Genomic DNA, 12,992 nt, shown 5'->3' on the forward strand with positions numbered 1-12,992 from the left:
AATCCTATTGGATTTTTGTCGAGGGAACCGGTGTGATGATAAATTCCGGGTTTCGGTACAAAATGACGTCGTCCCTGCGTCACCGCTCGATTGGATGATTTGGCTGCGTCTCTCCTCCTGTAAACACTGTTATTGACTTTTCTGCATTCGCCTGAACTGTTTTCATTTAGTTGCATATTGTTATATTTGATGCATATTTTCATTTGGTTGATGATATTTTTATTTTTACTTATCCTATAATTTGGATACAATTTTATTTATATTTTGCTTCTACAAGATGATGCACTTTAAGGAGCAATCTAACTTCATGCAAATATTTGTGCATTAGCAGGAATGTAGCACGACATGGAGGTGAAAGCAGCAGCCTGTTTATTTAAATGTGAAAGTGCAATAAAAATATGTTGTCCCTAAAATCAATGAATAATAGTGATAAATAATCGAGATCTCAATCTTGATCAAAATAATCGGGATTATCATTTTGGCCATAATCATGCAGTCCTTATATATATATATATATATATACACACACACACACATATATATATATATACACATATATATATACACATATATATATATACACACACACACACACACACTAAGAAACTGAGAGAGGTGTGGGAAAGCGCGTCACAGGGCTTGGGGATTGAAGCATTATATCCACTTCATCCTCCTGAAATGCATGCCCGATTGGGTTAAGGTCCACTTCCCCTGGCAGTGTGTTTTGGGTCATGTTTTGCTGCATGATAAAGTTCTTCCCAATTAGACTGGATGCATTTCTCTGTAAATTGGCAGACAGAATGTTTCTGTAGACATCTGAATTCATTCTGCTCTTCAGAAGTTATATGATGAAGATTAGTGAGACTGTTCCAGAAGCAGCTATGCAAGCTCAAGCCATGACACTACCTCCACCATGCTTGACTGATGAGCTTGAATGTTTTGGATATTAGCAGATTGTTTTTTTCTCCATACTTTGGCCTTTCCATCACTTTGGTAGAGGTTAATCTTGGTTCCAGAACTTTTGGGCTCATCTGTATTTCTTTGCAAATTCCAATCTGGCTTTCCGTTTATTACTGCTGATAAGTGGTTTGCATCGGTCTGCATTAGTGTCTGAGGCACTAGGCTCTATATTTCTGCTCTTGAAGTCTTCTTCAAATGGTGGATTGTAATACCCTGCCTTGTGGAGGTTGTTGTTGATGTCACTGACTATAGTTTTTGGGTTTTTCTTCACAACTCTCTAGCTGTTAGTACATCAGTTGTTTCTTTTCTTTTTCAGGACATTCCAAATTGTTGTATTGGCGATACCCAGTGCTTATGCAATGGCTCCAATTGATTTTCCCACTTTTCTCAGCTTAAAAATGGCTTGCTTTTCTCCCATAGACAGCTCTCCTTTTTAACAACAAATACAGTCTCCAGGGGGAAACCAAAAATTCAGCGCTAGTAGCTGTTTAAACAGGGAACCCCTGGGCAACAAGAAACACCTGTCAGTCACATGTTCAAATATTTCTGATCACTTGAAAAATTGGTGGGTTCAAACAAAAGGTGACATGATCTAAGTTGTTACACATGTAGATGTAAAGATCAAGAAATGAATACTGAAATTCTGATCTACAGTCTCATGTCATTTGATCAAACAAACAAAAGAACTGGCCTTGCTGGTCCAATACCTTCTGAGGTGACTGTATATTATAAGTTTTCTTCCCCAAGTTCTATTCTAAACTGCTGTGTGTTCTGCTCTGTGAGCCCACATTGACTGGAGATCCCCCATTACTCCACATACAATTTCAAGCATTTCCAAAAGGTAGAATGCAACCGAAAAATAAGTAATTATAAAAAATAATAATAAAATTAAAAAACCGTCTCCTTCAGTGCAGAAGCAAAAGGACGGGACAGCAATCAGGTAAGTGTCAGAGGACCCAAGCACGTGTGCAGGTGTGTATGGAAGAAGGATGCTAGACAAGAAAGTGGGGCCAATACCGTTCAGAGATTTAAAGACTAGAAGAAATAAGGTGACAGGGAGCCAGCGTAACTTTTGGAGTATGGATGTGATGTGTTCTCATGGTCTTGTGTGGGTGATAACCCTAGCAGCTGAGTTTTGCACATACTGTAGCTTGTTAAGATCCTGCACTAGTAGCCTGCAAAACACAGGATCACAGTAGTCAAACCTAGAGGGAACAAGACTGAGGATGAGCTTCTCTACTGAAGAGAATTCACTCCTCCCTTTCCCTATCTTCAGCAGAGAAGCTCATCCACACTCTAATACATAATAAGCACTGGGCATAACCAATACAACAAGTCCCAGATGTCCCAGGTTTCATTACATCCATGTTAGCTCACGTTTGAAATTTTGGTGTCACATTGGACTCCACATTATCACACATTAAAACATTACCAAGATAGCATAGGAACATTGCCAGACTTCACTTTCTTTGTGTGATTGCATTAGAAATAAATAAAAGTAATGTGCAATGTGATGATTAAAAGATGGTCATTCTTTAAATCCGATTTTCATAATTGGGTCTAAATATGCATGGTTCAGTAACAAATTCTTTAGAGCAGACATGTGGCATCAATATGTTCTGAGTTAGACTGAGAATATATAGACTATATAGATACCTTATCGGTGTCAGACTCATACAGAAGGTGTCGTGCCTCAGCCTGAGCATGATCATAATCCTGAGGAAGAATCCAGTGACGAATCTCCTCCAGATCCATTTTCCCATCTTTATTCAGATCTCTGAAATCAGAAAACTGATCTCTTTCAGTTTTCACCCAGTCTGGTTCAGGCCCTCCATCTTCATGTGCAAACATGTCCGCTGGAGTTCAGGCCAAAAAAAAGGGAAAATTTTGTTTTGATTAACCTATACACAATACTTTGCTATATTTGTATAGCAAAGTCTCATGACTACACCAGACAATTGTACATGTATGAAATAAATTTACGGAGTAACATTAGACATCATGTATTATAATTTCAAGATTGCTTATAGAGACAAACTAGATAAAGAGATTAGCTTGCTACCTAGTTAACTGTGTAGAAAATAAAATTATACCTGGATATCACAAATACTACAATGCTACAGAATGCCACAGTTTTAGAGGCTAAAATATAAATGTTCCAAGGCATATTCATTTTGCTGCATAAACTTTTTTCTTTAGAATAGCGCATCATTTACCCAGTTTATTAATTAGGAATATTCTGCCCAGAAATTCAGCTATGCACACATGCCGAACTGCACATAGACTGGGAAACTATCCTGTGCAGTTTGTGAATATGATCAGAGCTACATCATGTCCAACCACCTTTCCAGTCAGCCTTAAGTAAATCTGCCAGGGGCATGCGCTAACCCTGTGCCACAAGGTAATGAGCAACCGCTACACAATACCCCTGGGAATTAGAAGTGGGGAGAAACAGAAAGCTAGTTATGGATATAACTGTGGTTGAACACTGGATAAATGCCAGAATTCCCTGTCATTCAGAACCATCACCTCCTAATAAATGCCAGCATAGTGGATAGGCTACAGGCTAAAAAATAACTTATGATTGTGACTTGTGATTTGGTTCATCATCTGTAGACTTATAAGAAGAATGAACTGGGCTGATGTTTTCTGCCTGCTAACACAAATATCACAGACAATTACACTTAATTAATTGTGGGAGGCAGAAATAGTGATCGTGGTTAAAATACGATTAATGGTGCAGCCCTACTTGGTTCATAGTTTTGGTTATTAATTTGTCCTGGTCAGCTACTGAGGCCAAACTTAAATAATAGTTGGCCAGATGAGTGTTGCGTTTGCATTTTTTCTTGATGTAGGGGCATAAAGGGGAAGAAAAAAAATAATAAAAATTCACACACAACTCTCATCTGGCCAACCATTATTTATAACTGACCTAGAATGTAACTGTTTTCACTCTGTTTAAATGCTTAATAATAAATGTACACAGCTTTAACAAAATTTTCCCAGATTTGTCAACATGATTCGTCCTCTGACCCCACAATATTCAAATAACTGACCGAATGCTTAGTCAATGTTTTGCTTCATGCTAGATAATATTAAAAATAATTAGGTACCAGAGGATGTTTTTCTAATCGTTAACCATCCAGTTTTGGTGAGCCATGTGCCCACTTGAACCTTAATAGGAACGAGTGTTCAGCTAATTAATAACAGACCCTTTTTCCATCACTGAGACTGTGCTTTTACTTATGGGTTGTAATTACAGATTTATAGTTACAGTAAGGCATTAGTGATTGTAGACCATTTTCACAATTAGAAAATACAATGTTGTGTGCAGCCAATGTGTTTACAATGTTTCCTGTAAATGTAATACTGTAATGTAAAAACAGAAAGCAATCTGGACAACAAAAATGCTGTCAATGTTAAAAAATTATTAAAATGTTTAAAAAAAAAATAATGCCATTATTTCCATACCGATGTATTCATCTTCATCCACGTAACCGTCTCCGTTTTTATCTATGTCCTCCAATGTCTCCTACAGATCAGGACATTAGACTGTCACACTTAACTATAAATAAATATAAGCAAATGTAATTAACTTTTATTAGGTAAGCATAATTAAATATAATTAGATCTTCACCATTTAACTAGAATTAAATAAATACAATTAAATCTTCACACTGCCATGCAACCCCAACCAGATTACTTTAAAAACACAAAATAAAAGGTGACAACAATAAAAAAAAAGCAAAACAAAAACGTTTGTCTCTTATTAGTATGTGTAGTGACCACTACTGTGCCGTGTACTTTCATGCCTTCTGATATCAAATTATATTAAAACTCAAAATATAAAAAGTATGAACATTGTATACCTATTGCCCTGTCACAATTGTTTAAAAGGGTATTTTTACATTGTAGTAAAATTTAAATATGTTAAAGTGTCAGATATTGCAATGTTTATATGAAATATAAAAATAAATTAATATATTTTTAAATAGATGTACACATGCATCTCAAAAAATGTGAATATCATGGAAAAGTTAATATTTTTCCATAATTTAATACAAAAAGTAGAACTTTCGTATATTCTAGACTCATTACTGAGAAGTTTACTGTGAACACACCCCCTCTCTCTGTTTCCTAGTTCCTGTGTTGGCACCTTTCTCTTTGTTTCTCTGTTGACTCGGGAGCAGACGGCTGAAGCCCCTCACCATTTGCACATTTACATACCTTCCTATTTTATGCAAATATGCCCTTCCACCTAGCCAATCAATAGCTAACCTATCGTTTCTGTTGTGTGTCAAGCCTGATATATACTCTGCCTTTCTCTGAATAAATGAGAGATCTTTCCATTTGAACTTTGTGTGTCTGTGTGTCATTTGGCAAATGTTTGGTGTGGGAAGTGTGTAGCGAGGCAAGGGAGCAGTCTTTCTTGGGTATTTTCACTTTCTCTCTTCTTAAGAATCGTAACCCAGAGATTCTCTAGTTTCAAATCCTAACAATTAGACATATTTCACTCTCTCTCAAGCCTTTTTGTTTGTTTGTTTTAATCTTGATTATGGCTTACAGCTCATGGAAATCAAAAATCCAGTATCTCAAAATATTAGAATAAATTAGAATGTATATTTTGTATTGAATTACAGAAAAAAAAAAAGAACTTTTCTACAATATTCAATTTTTTGGTGATGCACTTGTATATTAAAATGCTTTTCCAGCATTCATGTAAATTATACTTTCCTAAATATTAGCCCTCCAACTCAACATGCAACATCATTAATGTCAATGAACAATCAGACAATATCCTTACCTAAGGTGTTACCATGGTAGTGCACACCATTTGAGATTAAATCTCAAAAAAGAGGGCGAAAATGCAGTGGTGAATGTCATGCAGTAAAAGTAAAAAAATATATATAAAAAAAATTATATAAAAAAAGTCTGTTTGTATATATAATTTGTTTCTTTTCTTATTTCCATTTTATTGAACATTTGAAAAACTCCCACCCACTAGCTAGCTCTCCCTATCACAGCTACCAACGAGGGAGGGTGAAGTAGCCTGCTGCCTAGACAAATCAAGCTAGCCACTGCATATTTTCAAACTGCTGTTCATGTTATGTCACAAGAAAGCTGAACAGCCTTCCCACCCAAAGAAAAAGTTACTCTCTCTGCCAGCCATGGATGGCAGTGGCAGAATTTTAATTCACTCCCGATAATATGATGAGCGCTTTTCTGTTCTATAAAAAAAATTGATTATCTTTAAAAGTACTAGAAAAGTTCAATTTATTAAAAATAAAAAAACGCACATGTACATAAGTATTCACAGCCTTTGCTCAATACTTTGTTGAAGCACCTTTGGCACCAATTACAGCCTCAAGTCTTTTTGAGAATGATGCTACAAGCTTGGCACACCTATTTTTTGGCAGTTTCACCCATTCTTCTTTGCAGGACCTCTCAAGCACCATCAGGTTGGATGGGGAGCGTCGGTGCACAGCCATTTTCAGATCTCTCCAGAGATGTTCAATCGGGTTCAAGTCTGAGCTCTGGCAGGGCCACTCAAGGACATTCACAGAGTTGTCCTGTAGCCACTCCTTTGTTATCTTGGCTGCGTGCTTAGGGTCCTTGTCCTGTTGGAAGATGAACCTTCGCCCCAGTCTGAGGTCCAGAGCGCTCTGGAGCAGGTTTTCGTGAAGGATGTCTCTGTACATTGCTGCATTCATCTTTCCCTCGATCCTGACTAGTCTCCCAGTTCCTGCTGCTGAAAAACATCCCCACAGCATGATGCTGCCACCACCATGCTTCACTGTAGGGATGGTATTGGCCAGGTGATGAGTGGTTTCCTCCAGTCATGACGCTTGCCATTCAGGCCAAAGAGTTCAATCTTTTTTTTCATCATGGTCTGAGAGTCCTTCAGGTGCCTTTTGGCAAACTCCAGGCGGGCTGTCATGTGCCTTTTACTGAGGAGTGGCTTCCGTCTGGCCACTGTACCATACAGGCCTGATTGATGGAGTTCTGCAGAGATGGTTGTTCTTCTGGAAGGTTCTCCTCTCTCCACAGAGACACGCTGGAGCTCTGTCAGAGTAGCCATCGGGTTTTTGGTCACCTCCCTGACTAAGGCCCTTCTCCCCCAATCGCACAGTTTGGCCGGGCGGCCAGCTCTAGGAAGAGTCCTGGTGGTTCCGAATTTCTTCCATTTACGGATGATGGAGGCCACTGTGCTCATTGGGACCTTCAATGCTGCAGAAATGTTTCTGTACCCTTCCCCAGATCTGTGCCTCGATACAATCCTGTCTCGGAGGTCTACAGACAATTCCTTGGACTTCATGGCTTGGTTTGTGCTCTAACATGCATTGTTAACTGTGGAACCTTATATAGACAGGTGTGTGCCTTACCAAATCATGTCCAATCATCTGAATTTACCACAAGTGGACTCCAATCAAGTTGTAGAAACTTCTCAAGGATGATCAGTGGAAACAGGATGCACCTGAGCTCAATTTTGAGTGTCATGGCAAAGGCTGTGAATATACTTATGCTTTTTTTGTTTTTTATTTTTAATAAATTTGCAAAGATTTCAAACAAACTTCTTTCATGTTGTCCTTACGGGGTATTGTTTGTCGAATTTTGAGGAAAATAATTAATTTAATCCATATTGGAATAAGGCTGTAACATAACAAAATGTGGAAAAAGTGAGGCGCTGTGAATACTTTCCGGATGCACTGTATAGCTTAAATCTATCATTAGTATGAACTTAGAACCAGGTGTGGCTTACTCACCAGGACAACAATGTCCCTCATGTGCTCAAATTCCTCAGGATGGAGGAAAGCAGTGAACTCATCCTTCTCTGCTCGCTCGTCTCCATTCAGATCAGCTGCTTTAAATCTGCGCTCATCTCGTGGCAGCATCTTCTTAAAGCTGAACTGATCTGAAGAATCTGCAAACTCTTCTGGGTTCGCTGCAAAATTTTATCACATCACCGTATTCTGTCATCTATTACAGGTTACATCACAACTCAATTATCATACCGATTTTGTTTTATAACAGCAATAAGCCACTCCATGGTGTGTGAACACATGATAATCACTAACACACACACACCCTCATGGCTTTGCTTTTTTTACACCACATTACATGAAGTTACATCTGTATATATCACATATGTATATATTTCATATGATTACACACATGATTAAGTTAAACTGTACAACAGTTAGTTCCTCTCCACTAATCTGACTGGACAAGCAGCATTCCAAGATGGTGCCTGTGTATAACAGCACAGGGACATTTCACTGTGTATCACTCTGCTTGTCTTTGTTTGCTACATTCCAATTCTTGTAATAGTTCTTTATACTGAAACTGTTATTACCATATAAACACTCACCAAGATAATATCCATAAGTGGCCTGTTTGTACTCCTCCCAGGCAATTGTGTTGTCTTTGTTCAGATCATAGTCACGCCATATTTTAGCAACATTCTCATAAACATAGCGTTTTTGTACACGTTTAATCCAAAGCTTTAGCTCATCGGAGGTGATGAATCCATCAGCATCACTATCGATACGATCCACAATCTTACTGTGAGTGCAAAACACACACACACAGCAGAGTTAACAATCACAGCTATGATTACATGATAGTTAGAACACATAAGAGGCACAAATATGGCAGAAAGAGGAATGCTGTATCTTTTTTTGTTTTAATTTAGCTAATTTTACAGAAGAAAAAAAAGTAGTAAGTAAGTTTGAGTTTTCTCCAGTTTGCACCACTACAAGCAAACAAAAAACAGAAAATCAAACTCCCTCTCCATATAATTACAAAGCCACTGTCTTATACAGATTGAGGAGTTTATAACAAGTGTCTTTAGAGTTTTATTTTTATTGCATTTACACTTACATCATAACTGTTTCATTGCAGTGAGTCTTAGACACATATATTGTATGTAATATACCCTGCACTACCTAGATGCGTCAATGTGTCCTGCTCTGGTCCAGCTCAGTTGTCTTGTTTCCCAAAACAGATGGTTCGGTCAGGTTTTGTGTGGACTTTAAAAGTCAACAGAGTGGCTAAATTTGATGCATTGACGAACTGCTTGATTGGTTGGGTGCGGCTTGCTTTTATTCGACAATGGATTTGATAAAGGGATATTGACAGATCCCTTTGATTCCCATATCTTGTGAAAAACGGCCTTTTCCACTACTTTTGGGTTACACCAATTCGTGACCCTTCCTTTTGGGTTGTTCAGGGCCTTTGTGATGTTCCAGTGACTAATGGACAAACCTCCATCCACACGCTGCTTATGCAGCAATGATTGGCAGCGGCAAATTCAGCATCTGAGGGCTGTTCTGAGATCGCTGAGATGGGCCAAGGAAGAGTGCGATTGGACGGGTGGAAGTAAGGTATTTGGGCTTCCACTTTTTTCAGGTGTGTCCCCAAATTGATATGACAGCAGCAATTGTGGCCTGCCTGAGACCAAAAACTTCCCTTTACTTTCACACTAACCCATACCCAGATGAGGATGGGTTCCCTTCTGAGTCTGGTTCCTCTCAAGGTTTCTTCCTCATGTCATCTTAGGGAGTTTTTCCTTGCCATTGTCGCCACCGGCTTGCTGAGGGATAAATTCGCACACTTAAAATCTGTATCCTGTGTTTATATGTTTCTGTAAAGCTGCTTTGAGACAATGTCCATTGTACAAATAAAAATAAAATAAATTGAAAAAGGAAGCCAGACAGTTTCTGGGGCTGGCTGGCTATTATCGTAGGTTTGTGCCTAATTATTCAGACGTCAGCCCTTCTTGAAGTGTTCATCAAATTGTGCAAAAATACTAACCGCACTTAGCAACTAACGCAAACAATGGTTCTTTTAAATATCCTTAGAAAATCCATAGAAATCCAGGTGTGTAAAGCTTGTTGAGACTTACCCAAGAAGACTCAGTGCTATAAATGCTGACAAATGTGCTTCTACAAAGTAGTGAATAATTAAGGTCTGAATACTTATCTAAATGAGCACTGAAAATACGTTTTCACTTTGCCATTATGGGTTGTGGTGGCAAAAAAAAGAGTAAATTTTATCAATTTTAAATTATACCTATAATATAGTTATAAAGTACGCAAAAACGTTCCGAAACCTCAGTTGCATGAATGAGTAGGTGTACAGGTGTTCAATAAGTTTACATTTTGATTGGCCTGAATTATGTACTGCTTGAATTTTTTCTTACCTGAATTTTTAACCTAAACTTTCAAGACCTGCATTTCAGTTGGCCGAATTCAGAACCAATATATACAAATATCTTAAAGTCCACGTGAAGTGCTTTGAAATGTTAAAAACCAAAAAAAGCGTTATTAGATGTGTTGATGTAATTTCCACTGAAACAGGAAGTCAGGGTGAGACAGAGTGGCTCCTCTCCCTTTTAAAACAGCCAATAGAGTTCAGCTTACCTCAGTACAGGCTAAGCCATACTTGACAGTTGTACCATGGATTTTTATAATGTTGGGGGCAGGACAGTACAGATTCTAGAGAGCATTTGACTGGACAGGAATTCTAATGTGAAGTGTAGAATGATGTCATCAAATTTGTTGATCCATATTGGTGGCAGAGAGAGAGAGACTCTAAATTTTCTATGCATATATCATCTAAATGCAAATTGTCATTGTTTTGGAGCACACTAACTTATAATTAACCTTAAGGCTAACATATTCATACTAAAAGCCACTTTTTTGTCGAGACTTTAAGACTCACACTGAACATGGTTTAATGTTGTAAATGCAATGTAGAAAATGCCTCCCTCCACAACTTTGAGCTGGAGCCGGGCCTGCTCACCTCAGTCTGTCTCTACTCTCCTCTGGACTCAGCTGGTCGAATGTCTTCGCCTCTTCTTTTCCCAAGAAAGCTTCATGGTCGAACTGCAGACTCTGCTGGTCCGCGTGCTGGTCCTCGTGCGGTTTCTGGCTAAATCCAGCTTCATGGTGAATTCTGTCCTTTCTCAATGTGGGCTTCAGATCCACCACACACAGCAACACACACACAACACACACTACACCCAGTACGTGCATGGCTATTAACGCTGTCCAAACAGGGATCCGCTGTGTACAAACTGCTCGCTTCTAACGGTTAGAAAATAAACCCCAGCGAGGCTCTGGACACTGATTCAGCGCGCGCTCCGGCCTCAGCGGCAGAAACACAGCAGAGCAGGTTTATAATGTGAAAAACGCCGAGTTAAACCTGCACTGATATCTTAAGTCTCTTATTGTACACGGTTCTCCGTTAAATCCGTTTATTTCAGTGTTTCTCTCACGCACTGAACCGACTTTCTTGCCGCTTTAAACCTGCTCAGACACTCTGCTATTGGTCTCTGTGTGTGTGTGTGTGTGTGTTTGAGGCGCCACGTTGTAGGATGACACGCAATCTCACGAAATCGTACAGCAGATTCATCTTGGACTCTTACCAACTTTATACATAAAGCTATTAAAATAGAAACTAATAATAAACAACATAAAATAACTACAGAGATAAGAGAAAAAAATACATCGTTTATTTATTTATTTATTGACTCTTGAAAGAAAAGAGATAATGCCGGATCAACAAACTAGATACCCTTTGGCTTTAGTTAATACTCTTCCTATAATAGTCAAATCTGTGCAAACAATAACTTGAAAGCTTTGTTTTAACCAGATCATCTGCCGGTTTATTCTGAGTTCAAAAGAGCTGTTTAACAGACTGTCAGACACTTCGAATTCGCGCGTGCAGTGACGTTGCGTCTGGAGCTGTCTAATAAATACTAAAGTAAAAGTAAAGAAGTTTATATTCAAAGATCAAACACACTAAAGCATCTTTTAATGAAAAAAAAAGGAAAATGTATATCTTCTACATTGCGCTGAGGTTTACATTACTGCTTTAACATAATACTTCATTTTAGTTTTCAAATCATAAACAGTTTTATTATACATACATATTTACTGAGAAACAATCACAATTTTTATGAAGAAATGAACTATTCTTTCTGCTAAGCACTTCCACTAGCGATTGATTTGTGTATATAGTGCATATTTAAGGTATTGCACTGCAATACATAACATGACTATATTTATAACATATATTGGTTCAGTAGGAGGGGGAAATCCTGCCCATACCCAGCTAGGGAAAAATGATAAAGACACTGTTCATTTACTGAAGTGGTGTGCAGGGAGTGTTCATCTGTAATGATTTGTTGGTAATGTGATGTTGTCATTATAAGAGGAATATAATTTTTTTATTCCTTCATGGTAACTCATGATTTTACTCGGTAAATTTCATATACACAAAAGCAAAGGAGCAATTCTAAACCATGTTTTAAGGATTATATGGTTAAATTTGTTATGTTTATTGACTCGCATAGAAGTATACTGCATAGATAACAAAACAAAGAATAAAATATGTAAATGACATTTTACATATAGTGCACAAGCAGGAGTGGTGCTGTACTGAATACCAGAAAGACAGCTCTTAGTGAATAACTCACATTTCAGACACACTGTGGCCAAATAATTTATTATTGCTCTGTCAATGAAAATAGGTCCCAAACAAACCTCAGCTGGAGAGCATTGCGTGTTGCCATGGTAACACACAGGGATGGTTACTACTGAGCTCTCGTCTATCTCATGATAAGCCTAACTTTGTTTTATAAATAATTAAATGGAATTGAATGGAAGCAGTCTGTTAAAAAATAATTTAGGTAAACTTTAAAATTATACTTTTGTTTTTAATAGATTTGTTAGAATGTAGTTTTTGTAGCATTAAATAAAAGTCATTGTAATAGTTCTTAATTTTTTACCGTTTTATTGAAGCATTTCTGTTTTGCCAGCAGTTTGTTAGCTAAATTGCATATAGTGATGCATATCGTGTATCATACAAATGTCTTCAACTATCATGGTATATTGTTTTGGTATATCACAGGCCCCTAGTCAATATGTAAGCATTGCTGAGAAATGGCCTCAGCATTTCAAATAATCCCTTCTAGTGGTGGATAAATATGACAGTCCTAAACTGTCCTGATAACAGTAGTGCAGCTT

General features: G+C 37.9%; 1 protein-coding gene across 1 annotated transcript in view; it reads right to left on the reverse strand.

Moving 5' to 3' along the window:
• Nucleotides 1-11,307, reverse strand: part of rcn1 (reticulocalbin 1, EF-hand calcium binding domain) — a 20,200-nt gene extending 8,893 nt beyond the window's left edge. Inside the window, exons 1-5 of the mRNA XM_053634669.1 lie at nt 10,765-11,307; nt 8,330-8,523; nt 7,725-7,903; nt 4,432-4,492; nt 2,617-2,816 (exon numbers count right to left, since the gene is read on the reverse strand). Coding sequence (XP_053490644.1) covers nt 2,617-2,816; nt 4,432-4,492; nt 7,725-7,903; nt 8,330-8,523; nt 10,765-10,997 — 867 coding nt within the window. The 5' untranslated portion in view covers nt 10,998-11,307. The remainder of the gene's footprint in view (nt 1-2,616; nt 2,817-4,431; nt 4,493-7,724; nt 7,904-8,329; nt 8,524-10,764) is intronic.
• Nucleotides 11,308-12,992: the final 1,685 nt, after the last annotated feature.

This window comes from Ictalurus furcatus, chromosome 10 (assembly GCF_023375685.1).
Source record: "Ictalurus furcatus strain D&B chromosome 10, Billie_1.0, whole genome shotgun sequence".
Taxonomy (NCBI): Eukaryota; Metazoa; Chordata; class Actinopteri; order Siluriformes; family Ictaluridae; genus Ictalurus; species Ictalurus furcatus.